At 39.7% G+C, this 24293-nt stretch overlaps 1 protein-coding gene across 1 annotated transcript in view; it reads left to right on the plus strand.

Annotated features, from left to right (window-relative positions):
- The window catches only part of TAPT1 (transmembrane anterior posterior transformation 1), a 65482-nt gene that overhangs the window by 22169 nt on the left and 19020 nt on the right, over positions 1 to 24293 (plus strand). Inside the window, exons 3-4 of the mRNA XM_059165064.1 lie at positions 11977 to 12095; positions 22770 to 22932. Of these exons, the coding sequence (XP_059021047.1) occupies positions 11977 to 12095; positions 22770 to 22932 (282 nt within the window). The remainder of the gene's footprint in view (positions 1 to 11976; positions 12096 to 22769; positions 22933 to 24293) is intronic.

Genomic DNA, 24293 nt, shown 5'->3' on the forward strand with positions numbered 1-24293 from the left:
TGATTGCTGTCTGTCAAATAAAAAAAAATCTTTAAAAAAAAAAAAAAACCGGGGCACCTTGATGGCTTAGTGGGTTAAGCCTCTGCCTTCAGCCCAGGTCATGATCTCAGGGTCCTGGGATCGAGCCGCATCGGGCTCTCTACTCGGCAGGGAGCCTGCTTCTGCCTCTCTCTCTCTCTCTCTCTCTCTGCCTACTTGTGATCTCTCTTTCTGTGTCAAATAAATTAATAAAATCTTAAAAAAAAAAAATGCTGTATTAAGGGACCACTGATGGGATGAGTAACCAATGAGGTAGGTTGCTGTCAATTAGGATTTTTTTTTTTTCCAAAGAAAAAAATGGAAAATTATCAGAGTGCATTGCATGTACAAGAGGAAGCTTTTAGTCATAAAGCTTTGGTTTTATTTGTTTGTATTTAAGAGGTATAACGTCAGAAAAGTTGAATTAACAGTGCTCATGCATAATTGTAATAATTTTCTAATCCTGTTTCCTATTACAGAGGCTTTTGCTTTGGGCCTGTTTAGGGAAATTTAATTTATTCTCTTAGAACAACACTTCAGAAGCTTTATTGCTTAAAATGTACAGAAAGGTGGCGCATTTTTCAGTTTAGAGTGATTTCTTCTTACTGTCTCAGAGTAAGTGAAATGTAAAGGAAAGCAGAGTTCGATTTCAGTTTAATTACAGGTGTAAATATCTCCTAACAGGGTGAGTTCCCCCTGGTGTCTCCCAGACCTTTATGTGGTGAGTAGGGTTTCACTAGGCTTTTATTATAAGAGTTGGGGGGCTATCTAGATGTTCATGTCAGTAAATTTGCTGTCTGATTGATAATACCTAATATATTAATACCTTTCCCTGATGTAGAATATAACATACTTTTAATGTAAAATGCTGTATTCTTTTTTTTTTCTTGTTTTTTGGTAAATGCTATGATATTTTCATGTAGCCTTTTCAGGAGGAGAAACTTGACGATTAAAGAGCACTTTGCTTCTACAAAGGTTGCACAAGCTATAAAACACATAATTAGTGTTTATACTTTCAGGTCAAGAAAGTGGTCATCTGAGTATCTTTTAATGTAAAAAAAATTCCAGAATTTTTGTGTAATTTTCTCAGTGGTAAAACATATACTTGGCATTCAAAACAGGTAAATTGCTTATATATTCAAAATAGTATTTCCAGTACTACTAGTGCCAGAGGAAATACCATTATTTAGAGGAAATACTGTTATTTGGAGAAAATAATAGTATTTCCTCTGCCACTTTTTTCACATTTGAACTTCTCATTCTGATGTGAAGGGATAAAATTTTGGAGTGTTTTTTTGACCTTGGGGAGCATTTCTTTTTTTCCGTCACAAATCCCTTTCTGCCTGCACCCACATCCCCCTTGGGTTCTCTTCCTGGATCTGTTACTCACTGTGTGTGATCTGTGTGGGGGCTGTATTGTTTTCTTTGTACAGCAGAGGATTCTGAACTACACTTTCTCTGCAGTCTAAACAGAGACACAGGATAGTGCAGTGGTCAAGGGCATGAACTCTAAAGCCATTCTGCCCAGATTTGCACCTCCACTCCACCATTTATTAGCTGCAAGGCCTTGAGCCGTTCACTTCTTTCCATTTGCCTTAGTTTTTTCATCTGTATGTTAATTATGGGGTGAGCCCTTTATAAATGTTTTAAAATATTTTATAGTCATCACCTCAGCAATTTGGGGAATGCCCTGCCCTAGGAGAACAAGAGAAATTTGGAAAGGTTTCTTGTCTCCAGGTTGCATTCCAGAGGGTGTCTCCTCACAAGAGGGGTAGCTGTCATCTGAGGCATCCCTGTACAGCAAGGGATGACTGGGAGGGGTCTGGTTCCCATGGCTCCTCCATGTCCCACTTTGATCTAATGTTAGACTTGTAATTTTCCTGCTTCACTTGCTGCTAAATTTGACTTTTCTAACCCAGCAATGGATGTGCTTTTCTGACTCTCTGCCTTCTTGGGTTGTTGACCACAGGCATTTTGGGGGAGAACTCTTGTCTTCCCTCTGTCTTTGTAACCATGCTGTCTTAGAGTAAACTAAGTAAGTAAACTATGTGTGTGTTTCATGAAGGATTCGCTGATGGTCAAAAGAGAGTACAGCCTATCACCCTGACATTTTCTGTCAGGCCCTCTAGAGTCTGGTCTCAGCAGGCACATGACTTGGAACATATGATTAGGTCAGACAACAACAGTTTAGAAACTTTGTGAACTCAGGACAGGATCACCAGTTTCTTAGAAAATTCCTGGTAAGTGCTCACTGGCCCCTAGCCTGATTTGACTCGTCCATTTTATCCAAGCTACTTAAATATTTATTTACATCACAGGCACTTTTAATGAGTTAGCATTCCATTTCCCTCCAAGCCTCATGCGATACCTGTTCTCGTTAAGGCCCATTTTTGCCATCTGCCCCGACATGGCAGTCATGTTGATGTTTGTGCTGCATTTTGACCCCATGGGAACAATACCCTTGTCAAGAGCTAATTTTGTCATCTGTGTGAATCCCAAACTGCAGTAAATAGGAAGGAAATGCTTGCCAAAGTAGTCTTTAAAATTCCCGAATACACTCAAACACCAATTTGGAGAACTACACATCACTTACTCACTTATTTTTTATTTTTCTCAGTCAGTTTTGAGTACCAGTTTTGAGTACTCCAGGCACTTCGGCAGTATACAAGTGCAGAACTTACCTCCAGACTTGCGAAGGTAATGCATTGCAAGGTAACAAGTAAAGGAGGTTGATTTTGCACCCGCATTTTTAGGGCTTGGGGATGTGCTAGGAAGATCCAGAGATGGGAAACTGTTAGGGACAGGAAAGGACAGGTACACTGGGAGGAGAGGCCGAGTCCAGGTAACTGTGAGTGGTCAGACTAAGCAGTGCAAACTAGCTTTGGGAGGATTTCTTAGGAATGCTTTTACCTGCATCTGTGACAGACTACCTAACAGTGGCTTAAACAGGTTTGAAAAGTTTTTTGACAAGTCTAGAGAAGGGAGATCACTTTTGTTCCAGCTGATTAATGAAGCCAGTCTGGACTCAGAATCCTTTTTATGTTTCCATTTTGCCATCATTGGTAAATTGGCTTTCAGTCCTCTTGCTTGTTGCCTTTTAATAGAAAGATGACAGCTGCGACCTCAGGCGATGCCTCTGCATTATCACCCAAAAGAAGAGGAGACAGTGCCACCACTTGAATGTCCCTTTTATAAAGAATTAGAAGCTTTCCCAGATGTGCTCCTGCACACTTCCTTTTGTGTGTGTCTTATTGGCCAGAGTGAGTTCCACAGACATCCCCAGCTGCCTAGGAGACTAAGGACAGTGGATGTAATACTTCTCCAATAAAGGAAATGACAGATCGAGAATGGTGATTGGGTTAGTCACCCCTCACAGCTCTGCTTCTGAAAAATTCAAATAGCGATGATCAACATAGATTAGCAATAAGAGAAGCAAAAAAGGCTCAAGATCTTTCCATGTGCCTAATCTTTCTTTGGATTAAAATAAATTGATTTATCTATTTTACCTCTTAAGGAAAAAGTGTGTTAGATACATGTCAGGGGTAGGTTGTGATTATTAAGAAGACTTTTATAAAAATTCCTTCCTTTCCATTACTTCCATATGTTTATGTAACTGCTTGTCATAAAAGGTAGAACTAAAACGAAAATATATACATATATATATTTTTTTAAAGATTTTATTTATTTGACAGACAGATCACAAGTAGGCGTGGGGGGGGGGAACAGGCTCCCTGCTGAGCAGAGAGCCCGATGCGGGGCTCGAGCCGAGGGCCCTGGGATCATGACCCAAGCCGAAGGCAGAGGCCTTAACCCACTGAGCTACCCAGGCACCCCAAAACAAAAATATATTTTTAACTTCTCCTTACCTTGTAATTTTCTGCTTTTTGGCATTTTTTTCATTTCGTTCTTACCATAGTTATTTAATACTTTTTTTTCAAAAATGAAACTCAACCTCTTAGTCTTCAGTGGAACTGCTTTGTTGTCTTAAGAATCTAGTAAATTTGGGGACGCCTGGGTGGTTCAGTTGGTTGGGCATCTGCCTTCAGCTCAGGTCATGATCCCAGGGTTCTGGGATCAAGTCCCACATCGGACTCCCTGCTTGGCAGGGACCTGCTTCTCCTTCTGCGTGCTGTTCCTCCTGTTTGTGTGCACGTACACGCTTGCTCTCTCTCTCTCTCTGACAAATAAAATGAATAAAATCTTAAAAAATCTAGTAAATTTTCCTAAGCTTTAAATTTGTTGGGTGTTAAGTATTGCTGTGGGTATAGACTGTTGTTATTTTTCCACATAGACTATTGCTGTTATTGAAATGGACAAAGTTTACCATGATACAGGAAATTGGGGTTCAAGATTCAGTAATGTTAACTTTTCTTCTCAGCTCTGCAGGTGATAGGCTAGTGGCCTGATCAAGGCATTGAACTTCCCTAGGCTTTGACTTTCTTTGTCAGAGACTATGTGGTTGGACTGGGACATCTTGAGAGAGCTGATAGTCCATGACTCTGAATGAGTTTGCATGTGAGGAGCAGAGGAAACAGGAGCAAATGGGAAGCTTCACAAAAAGGGAAATTGTACTTACCTAGGGGAGGAACTTAGAGTTGCTTTCTTGAGGGTTCAGGGTCGGGGGTAGGGGAGGCAGTATTTGGAAAAAATAATTCACAAGTCATTTTCAAAACAATGAATTTATTCAAAATATCACAGAAAGGCTTTTCATTGTTTCTGTGTGAGTGTGTATAAACAAAAGATAGTCACAGCCATCATTTCACCTTTATTTCAGGAAAAACAGTCCTGGGATTTCATGGTGAAACTGTATTGAGAACTTACCCAGACCCACGTGTATGGCAGCAATTTCTTGGGCATCCTGCTAAGTTGCTAATTTCAAGGAAGTGAGTTTGGGGAATCATTCCCCTCAGTTCTTCTTATGATGCAACTCTTGTCTGTGACAATCCCTGACTCAAAAGTCCTACCACAAGCCTGCTCAGAAGTCAGAAAATCATGGGGATCTGCATTTCTCAGAATCTAGCATCTGGGCAGCCTAGGCTGATATTCCTCCGGTTCTGAGGTTTATTACCCCCTGCTTGGAGTCAGAGGCCTGACTCTGCAACAGTCTTAGCCTTTCTTAACTCTCTTGGAGGACAGGGCCCGTTTAACAACAGCACCAGCAGCCCTCTCCAGAAGTGGGACTTGGAGGTGATGGGGGAGCAGCCCGGCATCCAGGGCCTCATGGCCTGGGACCCCGCTACCTGTTGGACATATAGGACCCATGCGGAGGTTCTAGGACAACCAGCCGAAGACTTTAGGCTCTACCCCATTCACTGATGTAGTTAAAACATAGCTTGTGAACTTGGCACCATGGGCTTGTGTTTATCTTTTTGAATCAGTAACTTACTTCTCTTGTGTTAGCGTTGGAAAGAGTTTTAAATCTCTTTTCTTCCCTCTTTCCGTTGTGCTGTAGCAGACCATTATCCTTCTTCTCTGTCTCGCTGCTTACTCAGCCTGCTGTAGTGTGCTGATCACTCCCTAAAAAAGGAGGTTTGAGCTGAGAAGTGGTGTGGTGGTGTGATCATGGCCGGCAGCAGCTGCCACACCTCTGTTCCTCAGCATGACTCGCAGATGTGCCTTAGGTCCTCAGGGCATGCCCAGCCCACTGCAGCGCTGTTTGCTTTTTGCAAATGTCAAGTCATGGTCCCTGCCTCAAGGTTTGGTGGGAGTATTCAAGAAATTAATGTTGGCCAAGTGCTTACAGTATAACGGTATTTGACATGACTGTAAAAGAAGCAAGAAAAATCCAAGGACCTTTCCATGTATATAGTCTTTCTACAAATTAAAATCTTTAATTTATTTCTTTATTTGCCTCTTAAGAAATTTATTCCTTATGTTAAAATACATGTCAGGTGTAGATTGTGATTATTATGAAGGCTTTCATCCATATTACTTTGTTTTCTGCGGTTACATACTTATACGCATTGTTGCTTGTTATAAAGGCCCCTGCGTCCCGGTAATCATTGTTTGCCTCTTCCTGGAGTACAGACTTCTTGAGGGTATGAATTTTTGAATTCAGGTGAATAAAACTTATTATAGGGATGACCTTGAAGCAGTAATTGCTTTCAAAGTCAGTCATTTGTAAACTTTAAATTTATAAAGTATTCTCCTAAGAATGTTAATCCTTTCTTCTAATAATGGATCTCTGCATGTGGGTTTGTTAAGAACTCCTGGAACACGGGATAAAGGTATATGTTTCTTAGTAATTACTGAAGATGGTTTTTGTCCCTCTTCTATGTAATGATCACATTCTGGCCACACAGCCTCCCGCTCACGCTGCACCTGAGCATGCTCTTCTCTTTGTTTGAATTTCTGTTCCTTCTTACTGCCTGCCAAAATCTAGTGCCCTCTTATCTCCTCTGTGGGAGTACTTTGCTAACTCTGTTCCTCCTCCCCTGGGTGCACGGTCCCCAGTTTCACCCCTGTTCCTGCCCACCCTGCCCAGACTTCATTTCTTCTCCAGTGTCTCTGGAACACATCATTCACCAGCACTTACTGCACAGTCTGTCCAGCTTACTAGATTATAAATTCTTGGGGGAAGATATCCTTCCTAATGACCTTTAATCCCCAGTATAGAATTGAGCCAGATGTGGTCTCTGCTCTTTCAGGAGACCTGAGCTTTGTAAATTGTGAGACCAGATTAAAAAAGGGAAACACTGCTTCCTGCTTTGCTCTAGGTCAGCCAGCCCCCACCAGTGGGTGCTGTGTGATGGTCATGGTGGAGGAGATGGTATTCAGAATTGCCAAGAGATGGTTTGTGTAATTCATAGAGGCATATTCCACAATTGTGCTATTTTAACTTTAGCCATAAAATTTTATTCATTTTGAAATCTCAAAAGGAAGACAGGGTATTTTGTTAAAAATGGACAGATTTTTAAAAGGTTAAGAAACCCTGCTTCATTCTCCAGGGAGAGAGGTTGGTGTTTTTATTTATTTCTTTTGAGGTGAGTCACTTTCAAATGATGAAGAGTCATAGTACTAGATCCAAAATGAATGTGGGAAGTGTTGGTTGTGGAAATGTTCACTAGCCTGTGATGTTTCGTGGAGCACCTAATAGAATCAGTGCCATTTTGTAGTTTTCTTAACATTGAAGTTCAGATGTTTAAACCTATGTTAAATCTTTTTTTTTTCTTTTCTTTCTTTCTTTTTTTTTTTTTTAAATATGTATAAGGGGCATCTGGTGACTCAGTGGATTAAGCCTCTGCCTTCGGCTCAGGTCATGATCTCAGGATCCTGGGAACGAGCCCCACATTGGGCTCTCTGCTCAGAGGGGAGTCTGCTTCCCCCTCCTCTGTCTCCCTCTCTTGCCTATTTGTGATCTCTCACTCTGTCAAATAAATAAATAAAATCTTTAAAAATATATATGTATAAGGCCAAATCCAGTAGCAGGGTTGAGGCTGGAAGGATGAGTAACAGGTGTCATAATAGAAACAGTGCTTCCATTTTCAGAGTTGTGTCTTCTGCAGGCTGAAGTCTGACCCTGCCTCTGCTGCTCACAAACCAGGCAGGCTCTTGAATCTCACTGCAGAGCAGGGGTGAGAGGGTGCTTCTTGCCTCTCAGAGTGGAGGGGAGGATAGACTGAGACCGTGGGCACAGTGCCCAGGTGCACTGCGCAGTACCTGTACAACTTGCGAAGTCCTTCCGGACGAGAGCTCCTGCAAGACAGAAAGGCCAGCTGACATTTCTGTCCTTTTGGTGTTTCTAATTACAGGTTTTTTTAATTCTAAAGAGTCACAAGAGCTATCTTATTAATTAAGCAGATTATTTTGAAATAATTATTTGCCCATGTAAATTTTAAGAAATCCCTACTCTGAGAATGAATTTTAAGAGAAGTATTCTCAAATTGAATATCTGCAGTTTGTGTCTCAGTGTTTTTCGTTCATTTTTGTACAAAGAGCTTCCTAGTGTGCTCTTACTCTGAAATTCTCCGCAAAGCTCCCTGTAGCCATTTTGAACTGTCTTCACTGCCCATGTGGCTGCCCATGAAGGAACCTGTTTTTTCAGACAGTGAGTTACCACCCTACATTGGGTTGAGAATTTAGTGAGACCGGCATTGTTTTATAAAGGGGAAGTAGAAAATAATCAACCTGTATTCCACAGACTAAAAGTTAATCTTACTTTGGTGAAATCTTTCTTTTGGGTTTTTGCCTGTATATAAATGCTTTGAGTTTTTTGAAAACATAGAGTGTTTTTCTCTTGGTGAATCCTGGTTAGAGCTTGAATCCTCCTAATTGGGTAGTTTGCTTCTTTACAAGACTTTGACTTTTTTTTTCTTTTCTAAGACTCTGGTTTTCTTAAAATAGTGGTCAGACATTTTACTCAGCTATCATAGTCTGCCACATGAGAGCTGCACAATATTTAAAAGAAAAGGAGGAAGAACTCAAAGACAAGTGTTAGCCCTAGGAAGGTTTCCCACAGAAGGGTGTACAGCATTGTGTCTTCTTCCACCCTGCGAGAATGCACAGACTGGAGGAGCAAAAGCCATAAATTCCAGTGTTTGATTTTTCTTGAAATATTTTCATCATGCTTTGTCATGCATAGTAACTGAAGGTGTGAAAGTACATATTATGCCCATAATATACACCCAAAGCTTTTAGTTCTTAGTAGCTTATTTTCAAAGTTAGCAATAAATCTAAATATGTGAAATTTATTTGCCTTTTATAAGTTTGATTCATTAAATATCTGTTTGCATTTTTTATGACACTAGGCAAATTAGCAAGCGTTAGCACAAAGATAATTGTGTTAACCCCCATGCCTGGTAAAAGTAGGGGTAAGTCTCTTTGCTCTGGGGAAACTGCTTTAGAGAGAGAGTGCAGGGCCTGGGGTCAGGCCGACTCGGGCTTGAACGCCAGCCAGTTCCTTTACTCTGACCCCCAGCCTTGGGCAGGCAGGCATTCAGCTTCAGAGCTGTGGTTTCCTCAGGTGTCAACTAGGGATAGTAATAACTGCCTCAAAGAGCTATCAGGAAGGTTAAGTAGCAGGCTCTTCCACCATGTTGGGAAGATGGAGCACAGAAGCCACTGCTGTCCAGCCCCTCCAAACTTGGGCGGTTTGGGGGTGGCGTGGGGTTCACATGAATTAACTGAGAGATGCACATGCGGTGTCCTGCAGGCTGTCCGGCTCATCCTGCACCTGGCATGGTATCTTTACCTTTTTCAAGAATGAATGTTTTTATGGATCCATCTTGTTCACTTTATTAGAGATTTTCTTACTCTCATCTGTAACGGATTTACAGGATCTGGTGCCTTATGAGGAAGGACACCATTCTGAGCAGCAGGCACTCAGTCAAGTCCACGCTCCCACATTTCCAAACCCTGAAAGACATTTCTGTTGCTTTTCTTGTGTGTTGTGTGTTCTCACTACACGAGTGCTTTCTCTCTACCCAGCTGCAGTGTCCACAAACCACAGCCACTTGCTTTCCCTCCAGTTTTATGTGCCAGTCTATTACACTGATGGCTCCACACCATCCACGGTCAGCATCCCATGTGAGATTATTGCTTGCCCACTTAGTTTGCTGGGCTACTTTAAAGTGTGTGAAGAGGAGGGCCCGGTAGACTTCTGTTACCACTGTGCACCATGAACAATGAGAATATGGATTCTAAGCCAAAGAAAGATAGCTGTATTATTCTTCTTTAAGGGAGAGATTTAGTTTCCATAATTTCTTTCCTCTGCTCTTGCTCTGCTTCTTCCTCTGGAAGCCTCTTCCTTCTCCTGCCCAGTCTGCCCTCTCTCCATGTGGCAGTCGCCCTCATCTTCCCAGATGTCTTTATGGGTCTCCTCTGGAGCTTTTTCTAGATCTCCCCATTTTGGTTTGGCCATTCTCTCTCTAGGGCTCCCCTGTTCATTGAAAACTTAGTTCTGTCATAGCAGCAGTCTCTGTGTGGGTGGCTCTGTGCTAAAATGTGAATGAGCTTAGTGAGTGCGGAAACCCCATCCTGGTGTCCTGCCTGGCTTTTTGCCTGCTGGGCTGAGCATGTTACTTGGCCCATCTTAGCAGCTTTGTAGATGTTGGGTGAATGAGTAATGTGCTCATCCCCAGGGGAAGGTCAGGAGAAAGACAAAACCACTTACTCTCCTTCCCAGTATGTGATCCCTTATTGCATACACTCTGAGATACCTTCTGGGATGTGCAGGGTTCTATTAGTTTCTGCCTTAGTAGTGCAGCCAACAGTCCACCAGAAACAGGGAAAGGCTTCTTGGTGACAGGGGAGTAACAAATATGGGCCACCAGCTTTCTGTGGACCATGCTGTCTTCTGCAACACTCCTTTGTATGTAGAACAAGGAATCAGATACAGGACTTTAGCTATGCTGGTGACAGACAGGATGCCTGACTGGCCAGCAGCCTTGGAGGGAAGACTAAAGTGGTTTGTAGCATATGACTTGGTACTTTTGTTGGTCTTTGTAGTGAATCCAAATTGTTTTTTAAAAAAACCTCTTAGGTTCAGGGCGCCTGGGTAGCTCAGTGGGTTAAGCCACTGCCTTCGCTTCGGGTCATGATCTCAGGGTCTTGGGATCGAGTCCCGCGTTGGGCTCTCTGCTCAGCAGGGAGCCTGCTTCCCTCTCTCTCTCTCTCTCTGCCTGCCTCTCTGTCTACTTGTGATTTCTCTAGGTCAAATAAATAAATAAATAAATCTTCTTAAAAAAAGCTCTTAGGTTCTCTATATTCTGATTGAGAAATCTGGCCCATACATGTACATGTACATGTCACAAAGTGCTGCAGACCAGGCAGCTTAAACCACAGAAAATTTTCTCACAGTTCTGGAGGCTGGGAATCCAGATCATGATGCCAACAGTGTTGATTTCCTTCGAGGCCTCTTTCCTTGGGCTTATAGAAGGTGTCTTCTCCCTGTGTCTTTGTATCATCTTTCCTCTGTCCCTATCTGTGTCCAGATTTCCTCATCTAATAAGGACACAAATCACATTCAGTTAGGACTCACTCTAATGACTTCATTTTAATTTAATTACCTCTTTCAAGAACCTGTATCCAAACATGGTCCACATTCTGAGGTACTGGTGGTTAGGACTTCAACATAGGAATTTTGGGTGGACATAATTCTGTCCATAACATTGTGGATTTTAACTACTTAATAAATTTGTGTAGGACACTGCATTGCCTGAGGTTACATGGAGTGTTTTGTGGGAGGGCACGTAGAACTCACCATGTTTGTGTATCAGACATAGAGAAAGTCATTGCTCCTCCAGTAGCAGAGTGTGGTAGCATGGGTGTGGCAACTTGACCAAGCCATCAAAAGACTCCATCCTCCTGTGAAATACAGTCCTGCATTTAATGGGACAAAGGTATAATTTTACAGGAAAATAGGAAGGACGGGACAAGTGCACAAAAAAGGGGAAGAGGTACAAACGCTAGCAGCTATTCCTCCAATTAATAATGCCTTCTGAGTACAGCAAATTTAAGTGCACATGAAATTACGTTAAAATTAGTAATCATTTTATACATCTGTGGCATAAAGACACTATTTGAAGCATCTTTCTCAGTCTTTCCTGTCCATGAAGCACTCTGATACATAGAGACAGCAAAGTCCTTGAGAGTCGTGAAAGGTTCTAGCTGAAAGATTTTCTACAGTATCTTTACAGTTTGAGGAAGTCCATATGAGGTGTTTCAGAGCTGTGGTTGAGGGCAGATTATCTCTTGAGTAATTGACTTTTCTGGGTGGTAAACCAAAGGCTCTGGGAGAAGAACTACAAACTTGCACTTTGAAGAGGACTTTTCATTAAATGTGGCACATGTACCCCGTCCAGTGACTGACTAACTTGTTATTCACATAGCTAAGTTACGAGGAAAGAATCCCCAACATTGTTTAGAAATTCCTCTTTTGAAATCTTCATCAACAGTTATTTAGAGAATATTTATTTTACGTTTTGTTTTTTTGTTTTCTTCTCTTTTTTTAAAATCCAGCTCATGGTTTTTGGAATCTTTCTGTGCCTGGATGCATTTCTGTATGTGTTCACCCTGCTTCCTTTAAGAGTTTTCCTGGCACTATTCAGGCTCTTCACTCTGCCTTGCTATGGCTTAAGGTAAGTTTAAGATCGTGAGCATTTCAAATGTTTAAATTATTTTTGCTACTCATAAAAGTAGTATTTTACTACTTGTAGTTGTTAAAGTAAATAGTCACTTGGATAGATTTTGCAGAATAGGGGTAATTTATACAGTTTCATTCATACTTTGGCCTTAATGCATGAACTAATGCTGTTTATCTTTTTAATGAATATTATATAATGTACTTATATAATATTTGTACTTTTTCCATGCATATGTTTTTTCCAAATGGTTTTGAACTAGAACTTTGCTTTGACCAGTACAGTAATATTAATCATGCAGGCGGCCACGTAGAAGAGTGGGAAGGCATGGGGACTAAGAGCCAAGGACCCGGTAGCTACTATGCTACTCACCTAGTATATTTGTGTTCGTGAAGTCCCTTGACCTCTGAGGCATCGTCTTGGGTTCTGGGCTGGGAGTTCAGAATCTCCTAAGGAGCTCTTACTTGAGGAGCTCCTCTTCTTCTCATTTAAGAATCACTGTCTTAGTGGCCTGGGGAGCCTTAGTTAAAGACTTCCGATGAGACTCCTTCTGATTTGTGAATGCAGAACACTCAAGAAAACCATTGGCCTGGTGGGAAGGCTAAGATAGCCCAGCCTCACATTGATTAGCTGGTGAGGTGTGGGCAGCTGTTTAACTTCTCTATTCTCTAAGCCTGTTTCCACATCACAGTAAAAAGGGGATGTTGAGAGCCTAGCCTAGTCTACCACAAAGATGGGAGGTGTAAAAAGAATACCCAGCAGGGTGCCTATTCACAGTAGACCAGAACAAATATTAGTTTCCTTCCTTTTTTTTATCAAAACTAGGAACAGGAAGATGAAAATGTTAAGCTTACATGAATCTTAATGCTTTATTGGTCTTGAGGTTAGAAGTTTGGGTTTTACAGTTTTCTTTTTTTGTACAGACATGTCAACATGTCTCCACTCTGTGGAGTCATTCTCTAGTATATTATTTTACAGTTCTTAGGATAGTTGCCCAAATGACATTTCTCACATGGATCACTTTTCTAGACGCATTTCATTCTGAAAAAGTTTTAAAATGCTGAAGTGCACAATAATAAGTAACCTCATTTAACTATAAAGTAGGTGATTATTTTTTGGTATATGAAAATATAATTAATGTAATTATCAATGACTTAACCATGGAAACTGAGGTAAAATATTGATGGTCAATATACAAAATTATGTGTTGAGTTTTTTAAATGACTAAAGTCTTAGAAGATTCTCTTTTAAAGTGGTAAATGGCATATACTTAATACTTACTAAGCAGTGAATAACATACAGTCCCTTTAGAAGTAAACCTTAAACAGTTTCAATAGGGAAGAAATCCTTGCAATATAAATTGGAAGAATTTATGGTCGTGATGATCATATTATGAAAAGAGAAAAATTCTTTGCTGGATTACGTGGAGTAAAACAATGGTCATCAACCATGATCACATCACTGTTCTTTGTGATACTTGACATGCTGTAGCCCTGCCTACCAGAATGAGAGAATTATGTGGCATATTTTATTAATTACATGTTAGTCAAGTGGAAGACTTTTAGGGATATAATCATCAGCTTTAGGATAGTCAAGTATATATACCTTTGGGAGAATTTTTAATGCTGTATTCTTAGTAGCAAACCTTTTTTTTTTTTTTTTTTTTAAGACATCTGTAGCATGATACTTTTAACATTAACAAAGCCAAATCTCATATATTTTTTCTTTTATCACTGGGAGCTCAATAAAATTATGGTTATTTTAGTTTTGAGAAAACCAGAGAAAGTATCTAATAAGACATCACTAACTATAAATCTTCATGTGGACTGCATAGCCTAGATGGACACATAGAAATTTGGATAGAGCCATGTGAAGCTACCAGACATAAAATAACTAATGCCACATAGAGGTGTTCACATCTGCACTGTGAGCTAAATTAACTTTTTAGTTATTCTTGGATCAACAGTGTGCTCCAGCCTATCTCTAAGTGAATGGCTTTCAAAGACAGAGGGTATTACATATGGCTGTTGGCATGATGAGATAAAACATTATAGGGAAATATATCCTAAGAACTCTCTTCTAAAGTGGGTCCTTCCCTGGGTATGTTAGTACACAGTGGCTGCTCATTGAATGAGGGACAGCGGTGATTTGTCAGTGTTTCCGAAGTTCCTTTTTAGGCTCTGTTTGAAGACCCATCTGGTTATTGTACAAGACATGTTAGAACTGTGTCATTTTGAGTGTTCCTTGTCACTGGGGAGAAGCAGGGCACCCAAATCGCATGAGAGAAGTCTTTCAGTGTTTGTTCTGAAAACTAAAAGGGATGCTGCACAGAACTGCCACACTTCAGGCCTCGCCTCCCATTTGCTTTGTTGTGAGTGTCCGATGGATCCTGGAGCCAACCTTTTCTAGATATTTTAAGTTTTTTTTTTTTTTTTTTTTTTTTAGCTATAAAGTAGAGGTGGTTGCTTTTGTATATTACTTTAAAATACTTTCAGTCTAAATTGAGTAGCGTTTCAAAACAAAATTAAAATGTGTTCTATTGTCAAGGTTTTAGAGCTAAAATGACACCAGAGGGCAGTGTGTCACCCCACATGTAAGACGGTTCCCTTGTCCTATGAAAACCATTCGTGCTATTTCTGCAGTTTGGACCAACTGAACAATTACATTTTAGGCAGTCACTGATAAATATATGATGTGTATATATAATGTGGAATGCAGTTAAAATTGCATAATAGAACTTTAGGAACTTTCTATATTCTGTGCAAGTGTAGGCCAGAATACACAGAATGTGAAAATACTGCCTTACTGTCTTAGTATTAAGTATGCTTTATCAAAACTGAGTAATCTGTGCTTAGAGTAGTGTGCATTGCAATTTATAGTTTCCTAGAGAGCAGTTTAGAAAATGGTGTCTTTTTGAGCATTATTTTTAAAACTACCAAATTTGAAGTGCTTAAAACTTGAACTATAATGAGAAATATTATAGTAATAAAGCTATTACTAATATTATGTCTAAGACCTTTTCAATATTTTAGGAATATAAAAATACATTTATTTTAACAAAATTATTATTTAGAAATAGCCAAAATCTGCCTTCTTATACCTTTTCTTTCAACATTCTCTACTTCCATTAAAGGTTGATTTGTCTCACCTGTAGCTGTGCTATGTTCCATCTTTTTCAGCAAGCAAAAAGTGCTCTTTCCTTCAGTCTGACTTTTATTTTTTCAAAGGGATAGAAAGAAATTAAAAGAAAAATAAAGAAGTCGATTGTGGGTTTTTTTTTTCTTCTTTTTTTTCTTATCGTTACATTCCTATATGTCTTTTTATAAGAAAGTCACTATGCTCCTACTCTCTTAGTTCTTTATAATTATCCCCTCGAAAAGGGGGCAAAGGATATTTATCAGAGTAATCAAGATGCTGACATTAAAACCATGATCTTGCAGTGTCTAGTACTGTCCGTTTTCTTATGACATCAATAGTTGTGTCAAGTTGTAGCCTTCTTTCCATATTTGTAGAGTGCTTGCCTCTTCTGCTTGCAGAGTTGTGTCTGGTACAGCATGCATGAGTGGCTTTGGAAAACTGACAGCCTCCCAGAATTTCTGCTTTAGAATTTATTCTTTGGACCTATTTCTAAATATCCTGTAAACTTGCCATGGTTTTTGGGTTTGGCCACTTTTGACAACTTAGTACACAAGAACTCGGCCTTTCACTAAAGTTAAGTGCCAGAGGAATCCTGCTGGCCCTTATGAGAACCCAGCATTCATTGTGACTACCCCACTGGCTGGCACTTGGCCAGCTTTGATCCTGTTAAAATATTGTTCATTTAAGAAGTTGGGAGGGTGATTGTTTTGACTTGGTAGGTGTGTTTGTGTTGCCTACAAAGAGTCACTGCTTCCATAAAAAATTTAATAATCTCAGGAATACTTATTTGAAAACCTTTTACTAATGAATTAACAATCTTGAAAAGTCTTCGCTCCCAGCTATTTTGTTGGAGACTAAAGTAAATAGAAAAATATATCCAGATTGTTTAAAAACAGATCCGTGTGTTTCTTCCCTCTTTTGCATTTAAGGTAGTATCATTATCTTGGAAAGATATCCAAGAAACTTGAATATTTTCAATGACATGGAAATCGGAATTAAATTTTGATTCAGTTGATTCATTGTATGAGGTACGAGTGTTTCTTGGAAGAATGAAAATATTTCATTGTTTAGAAGAGTAGACTGCTCTGTATTATGTTAAAGAGGTATCAGACCTCATTTTTCCAAGTTTGCTTATAGAATAAATAAAATAACTAATTGTGGAAGTATTTTTTATTTACCTGGCATTTTTATGAATCTTCTCTGCTCAAACCTGTGACTTCACTTTGTGTTTTAGAATTCTCCATAACATGTGAGTTAAAAGTTGAGGGAGATTGTAGAGAAAACAGTGCTATCTGGTGCCAAGAACTGAGTTACTTTTGAAAACTTTGCTCAGATATTTTAGATGGTAATAAGTGTAGAGTAGGCTTAGGTAATAGATTCAATGTTTTTCTTTTACTATCAGAGCAAATAAAATCTGTACAAACAAATTTTCTGATCGTACTTTGGTTTTAGGCTTTAGAATGCTTACTTGAGGTTTTGTGGACTTATTTGTGTTAAAGAGGCAATAGTGTCTTTTTCCTCTGAGAGTTTACCCCACAGAAAGACTTTTATCTCTCAGAAGAATAGTGAATTTCAAATGCTTGAGAGTTTCTTAACCTGTTAGACTTCCTCTGTATGCCTTACTTCCTTCAAGATTTTCACCCAAAATTCACTTCACACACACACACGATTTTTCTCTTCAACATAAACCTCAATTGTGCCCTAAATGGTTTAATATCACCCTATAACACGTGAAGGGAGAGCCCTTGGTGGCTTTCTTTGGGGAAACAAATATGTTTGCAATTTCCTCTTACCAGGGTTGATCTGCGTGGGAGATATGTAGAGAGCAGTATATTTGTTTTATTAGAGAGTCTTCATAAATCAGGTTTTGTTGTCCCCTGTTTCCTCACCATGGCACTCTAAGTAGCGTAGCAACATTACAACCTTCTCTCTTTCTTTCTCTCTCGTGAATCAGACCGAAGGGAGGAGCACTTTCACTTCCTTTATAGAATGGAATGTGGTGTCACAGGGACTCCTTGTGGTGAGTAAACCCTGATTTTTCCTTCTCTACTCTTGGCCAAATTGACATCCATGCAAACAGATAATATAATGGAAACAACAAAAACAGCGTAGGCAGACATAACCATTTAAATGAGAACGGACACCTGAGGAAAACGTGGTCTCTATCCTTACTTAGTCCTAAAGCTTTGTCCACATTTTTGCAAAATTTGACCATGATCTTACCTAATACAGAAAAATCACTCAATCAAATGATCTTCAATTACTCTTGCTGCTCTAGACCTTGAGAGCAAGTACTTTTTCTCTAATGCTGTAGCAGTCAACTGAGCTTATAATAAGTTCCTTCCATGTAAGCAGTTTTTATTTTGCATTACTCCATAGCTTTATTAAACCAGTTGGGTTTTTTCCTAGTATAGTCTGAAATTATTTTAAAGCCCAAAGAAAGACTTTAATCATTCAGCCTCAGGACTTAGTAATTTTTCTACTATATGTTGGGGAAATTTAAGATTTAAAATACTGTTTTCTTTCTTTCTTTCTTTCTTTTAAAGATTTTATTTATTCATTTGACAGCACAAGCAAGGGGAGTGGGCAGATAGAGGAGAGGGAGAAGCAGGCTCCCCGCTGAGTAGGGAGCCAGATGCAGGGTTCAATCACAGGACCTTGGGCTCATGACCCAATCCGAAGACAGATGCTTAACCAACAGAGCCACCCAGACACCCCAAAAATACCATTTTCTAATTAAGGAAAACATCTTAATCTCAATACTTTATTTGAATTTACTTCAAGATTATAAAAGGACTTCTTTTTTTAAAATGGGAACCATATTGAATATTTTACTTTTTCTTACTTTACATTCTTTCATGTATACAACAAATAGCTAAAAGTGTTAAAAGAGAAAGAAAAAAAGATTCAGTCTGTGTATTTTATAATGAAATATCTCATGCCGATAGCTTGACACATTTCTACACCAATTTGAAAATCAACCAGGCAGGGATTATCCCATTTTTCTTACACATCTATGTTGCCTTTTCTTTTTTCTTGATCTTTTTCTATGCTGCCAGTTTTTACTTTAATCTTAGCATGTTACCTTCTGCCACTGAGCAGGAGGAGGAAACCTAGTAGATCATCTTTGCCCACTGCATTGTTCTGTTCCCATGAATCTCCAAGCCCTTTGAAAGGAGCAGTGCTTTAATTGACAATTGCGCATATCCAGTGGAAGTATTTGAATGACTAAGAGATGAAACTTAGAAATGAGAAAATGTAGTTTCTGTCTGAGTGGCTTAACATGAGAACTTAAAAAATATTTTAAGTTCCGCTGAATATCTTGTTTAATGTTAACTTGTCTTGCCATAACTCACAGCCAAACCTGTGAATTAGGTTAGTGGGTTTTTCACTTTGTCCAGTAGTTTATTCCACTTATTTATGTGTTCATGTGAGATGTCCAGCATTTGCAAAATGAATTGCTAGTAACTACCGTTTAACAGACGTTTATAAGGAAGAACTTGAATGTGAAACTGTTGTTTGACAGCCAATTCCAAGTTGATTGGCAAGGCTGTAAATAAGCTTCTTATGGAGTTGGAAATGCTTATCAGATAGTCATCTAAAAATATCCTGACAGAGAAAACAAATACTGGGACTGGTTCAAGTTCTTTTAATCCTGCGAATTTATTTTGAGGTCAGGTCTTTTCTTACTCACAGATGCTACGAGAGATATAGATGTCTACTAAGGTGCCATCTTGGAAATAGTTTTTATTTTTGCAACCTTTTTTTACAGGGACGTTTATAGGAAAACAAGAGTCTGTTTCTTAGGAGTTCTGCTGCTTTTATTCTTTATTTGAATAATATTCCTTAAAATCAGAGTCATCTCTGGAGCAACCACTTCGGATGTTAGCAAAGGAGATTTTTGCCAGAGCAGGGAGCACACAGAGAGCCATGGATCCAGTGAAATATGGTCCTGTTTTTTTTTCTCTTTTTAGAAATGAAGAATAAAAATGAGCTGTCAGCACAGTGATGTTATATCATATTAAATTATACTGAAAGAGAAAGGGTACTGAGTTGTTTATTTAAAAGTTCTTTTAAAGAAAAGTCTCAAAAAACAAAAACAAACAAACAAACAAAAAAACAAAAAAGGAAAGTCTCAAATGGTAGATGGTAGTAATGAACATGCCTTCTAGAGCCAGACTGCCAAGGTTCAGATCCCTGCTCCTCCACCCCTTGATTTAATAACTGTCCAGCTGTGGGTACATTCCTGATTGCACCTTGCCTCATCTGTAAAACTGAGATGATCTATATAGTACCTTGCCCACAGGATTATTGTGAAAACTGAAATGAGTATATTCCAAGTGCCTAGAACCAGTGCCTGCCACATAGTAACTGAAAATTGTAGCATAAGGTGTTTGTAAAACTTTATTGTGGTTTTACAACCTGGTTTGATCCTAGGCAAGATAAAGCTAAATTAAAGTTGTTTCTGCTTGCTTGATTTTAAATTTTTATCATCTTAGTTCAAAATGTGTCATACTGTGTTATTTGGGTATATCTATTTCCAATGTTTGTTAGCTCTAATTTGCAGCGATGTCTTGTAATTGATACACCCTTCCTTCATAGACACACATTATCACATTGACCCTTTGTTGTATATGTTTATGAAGACACACAATTGGATATGATATATATAAAAGCCCTTTGTCTCTTAAATAAAATTATTTTGGCTGAGATCACTTAACTAAATAGATGCCAGTCTGCTACCAAAAGCTCTAAGTATAGTTTTCTTTAATTAGTTATCAAAGTCACCTTAGTAATTAATGCAGATTAATTAATACTGCCCTACTTTGGGTACCTATCATTTTCTTTAATTCATAAAGTGTGACCTATAGTTCCTAACTACAAAGGCCCACGCCTCTTGGTGATTTGTGGTATTTGGCATTTGCAGAGCTGCACCTGCACTTCAGAGGAAGAGTGGGCTGCTGTAGTCCATACTGATGTCAGCTTGTCCCTCTGCTGTCTCGGGACAGAGTCACACAGGCCAGCAGCCCAGAGTGTTCAGAATGCCTCCTCCTCTCATTGTTTGAATGAAAAACATGCTTCCCCCCACTCAACAAATGTACTACCTCTTCTGTTTTTAATTTTGTAGGGTGGGAGCAGAGAATTGCCTTGATGAGGGAATAACCCTAGGCAGAGATCTGTGTTCTGGGCTGGGTGTTTGGGAGACATAGGTGAAGATCCCTCTGGTTCCATGAGGAGAAACGGCCCAGCATCCACTTGGGTTGGGAGAGAGGAACAGCACTGGAGAAGAGTCAGGGGGACAGGCAAATGGTGCTGGAGATTGATCAACTTTGTCCTTGATGCAATTTTCCCCAAAATTTCAGCTGCTAAGAAAAATTTAACTTGGTTTATCAGTTTATATTGCTGGTGTCAAGACACAGGGTCTGACATAGACAAATTCTGACCTGTCTTCCCATATGAACTCACTGGATCAGCCCAGTGTCTTCCCATCTACTTATAAACCTTTGTGGACTTAGTTCTCACAGAACTTACCTCTTTTCAGGATTTTTGCAGTATCCTGTATTTTTTCTGTGAACAGATCAATTTCATGTCTGACTAAAAACCATGTGTGGTGTGCACTGTGGAAAACAAGAATGAGGTTCTGTATCACCTGCTCACAGAGCTGCTATTGCAAGCCTCGTTTATAACTAACGTTTCACTGTTTTTGTAAAACAGTGTTTCAGGTAACAGTTTGGAAGACCTATCCTTGTTGAACCCTGCAAGGCTCTCTCGAAGAGAAGAGCCTTGATCTGAATGTGGACAGTGGTTAGGGAATAGAGAAGATGTGAAGACCTCAGAATGTTGAGATTCAGCTGGAAAATGAACTCACCCCCTTAGGTAGTTGCTAGAACATTGTCACGATGGTGAGAATGAAGAGATTCTGTAACTCCTGAAGAAAGTGCTGGAGGCTTTTTATTGATTACATAAAAGCTTCCCAAACAGGAGATGGAGCATTTCCTGTCTTGAGGAATTCGCCTGCAGTAGAGCAAGCTGCTTTCCATTCCAGCCACAGGAGTTTCATATCTACTGAAAGAAATCATAAATTTCTGCTCTTCTTTGTAGTTTTTCTGTGTCTTAGTCAGATGTTTCCATGCACAATTTAGGTTTTGCTCTTCACACTCTGACCTTGAAGTGTAAGGATGGAAACTTCTCCTTTTTCCCATCTAGTTTCTTCTGCTGGTCCAATAATTAGATTGTCATAAAACAGATTCACAGGGGAAAAATACAATTTCATACATACAGGAACTCATAAAAATAGGCAACTGAAGTGAGTAGGCAGGACACTTTTATACCTTTAAAACAAAGAGATAATAAATTTATGAAGAATTAACAAGATGGAGAAGTTTAGGGTTGGGATAGCAAATTAATAAAGAAGTGACAAGTGTTGTTTGTACAGCCTTCTCAGCCCTGAATTTCTTCTCTCTGGTAGTAAGGATGCCTTCTCTGCCCAGGGGAGGGTGCCATTCCCTAGGGAATTTAGCTCCCACTTTGAAGGGGACAGAAGAGGTCAGAGTGTCCTTCTTACACCAGCTGTTTCTTACATAATTTTAATTCAAAATAAGATGCCATAGTAGCATATTTTGAGGTGGACTGCCTTGAACCCTATCCTGAAGTAAGCAGTGGTTCTCCTAGTAGTAATTAGGAAAAAACTAGTTTCAGCTCCTGTCAAGCAAGAAAAAGATAGGAGGGGAGAATTCACAGGAAATATAAATAACTTAAATATATAGAGAAATGTACTTTCCTAAAGGGAAGAATTAACTGAAACTATGCTAGATGCCATTTCAACAGTGGAATTGGCAGATAGCCAGCAGCCAATCAACCTGGATTGCAGCATGTCCACTGCAGCCTTCCCCAGGAGCTGCTAGTGGATGTGGACATTGGCACAGCCATTGCAGAGGGCAGTTCACTGCTTCTCTTGAGGGAACATACCCTCCGACTATAGGAATTTATTCTACAGGTACATTTTCACATACAAGGCATGACATGCACATGACATCATGGTTCATAGTTGCAGAATACTGGCCATCTGCCAGGGCGTTCCATGAATTACCGCACATCCACACAGTGGACCCCGATGCCATCATAGAAATAGGTACTCCTCGTGCAGTGACATGGAGAAACCTGCTCCGCTAGTAAATAAAAAGTGCAGAGTGCTACCTGTGTGTGGAAAGGGCTGAGCCAGTGGGCTGCCGGGCTTCAAGATGAGGTTAGAAGGAACTCCATTGCTTCAAAGCACGTTGTCGGCAGATGCCCGCCCTCTGTGTTTCCTTGTTAAGAGGACCCACTTCTGCTAGTAATTCTGGTTTAACATTTTTGTTGTTGTTTTTGGGCAGAAAACTTCACGTGGTTGAGTAGTCAGTATATCTTGTTAGTTCCTAGAAGAGTGACTGAATTCTCATTATTATCTCTGTATGCTCGTATATGTCCAGTAAAGATGATTTCAAGAGCATGTAAAGTAAAACTCATGCTTTTATTACATCTTATGTATTTCAGGGACAGACGTTTGCTTCAGCCTGCTCAGGTGTGTGACATTCTGAAGGGTGTCATTTTGGTGATCTGCTATTTTATGATGCACTACGTTGACTACTCCATGATGTATCACCTGATAAGGGGGCAGTCAGTCATCAAGCTCTACATCATCTACAATATGCTCGAGGTGAGTGAAGGCCCTCCTGTACCCGCACAGTCAGCCTAGCCTCCCAACCACACAGGCTTGGTCAAGGTGCAGACTTTGAACCCAATGATACAGAATATTCACCCGACGACTCTAGTATTGGGACAAAATCTAATGCAGATTCTGATTAGGTAGTTCTGGGCTGAGACTGGACAATCTCGTTCTCACAAGATGGTACCTACTGCTGGTCCTTGGTCCCCAGGGCATGATGCATCCTCAAGTAGGAGAGAAAGGTACCTGCTGTCTAGAGACTTTTTAGTTAGTACCCCCTTGAGAATGTAAGTTATCATATGGTGGGGTGATTTGTTTGCATATTCATTGGAATATTCATTGGAAACCCATGTATACATCTTACTAAAACTTTAAAAATTATGAAAAAAATGTTAGGATTGTATATACATTTGCTGTAATAGATTTACATTTAAAATGCTTTGGAATTTTTACATAGAGCGAGTAAACATAAGTTTCTCAGTTTCTCCAAGTACTTAGTATTTTTTTTTTAATGATTTTATTTATTTGAGAGAGAGACAGCGATAACAAGAGAGAGCATGAGTGGGGAGGAGGAGTAGAAGAAGCAGGCTCAATCCCAGGACCCTAGGATTATGACCTGAGCCAAAGGCAGATGCTTAACCAATTGAGCCACCCAGGTACCCCAGTATTTTTAATGCAGTATATTTCACTTTAAAGCAGTCAACATGTGAGAACCTGCTGTCATGCAAAAAATAAGCAGCTACACAAAGAAAAAAAAAAACATGCTTTGCTATATAGGCAGAATTTTAATCAGTTCTTAAAATAGTTACTCTAGGGGCACCTGGGTGGCTCAGTGGGTTGGGGCCTCTGCCTTTGGCTCAGGTTATGATCCCGGGGTCCTGGGATCAAGCCCCGCCTCGGGCTCTCTACTCAGCAGGGAGCCTGCTTTCCCTTCCTGTCTCTCTGCCTGCCTCTCTGCCTACTTATGATCTCTATCTGTCAAATAAATAAATAAGTAAATCTTTAAAAAAAAAAAAAATAGTAACTCTAGGTTATATAATAAAACTTTTGAGATTCACATGCATTTTTCTCTATTACTCTTTAGGGATACAAATAAGGTCTACTTATCTTTTAATTTAGCTGGGAAAGGATTTTTCCTAATGAGTGGGCAGAAGGAGGGATGTAGGGGGCTGCTGGCCTTTCTGCTCTGAGGCTATATTGCTATGGTAGATGAGGGCTTTCTTCACAGAAGCCATAGAACTCTGGCCATCCCAGTTACTCCTCAATTCATTGACCAACATGTTTTAAAACCACACCCCAGCTTCCTGATTCTACACTCATTGCCTTTGCTCCTGCTCTGCCCCCTCCACCCC

The sequence above is a fragment of the Mustela lutreola genome, chromosome 1 (assembly GCF_030435805.1).
Source record: "Mustela lutreola isolate mMusLut2 chromosome 1, mMusLut2.pri, whole genome shotgun sequence".
Lineage (NCBI taxonomy): Eukaryota > Metazoa > Chordata > Mammalia > Carnivora > Mustelidae > Mustela > Mustela lutreola.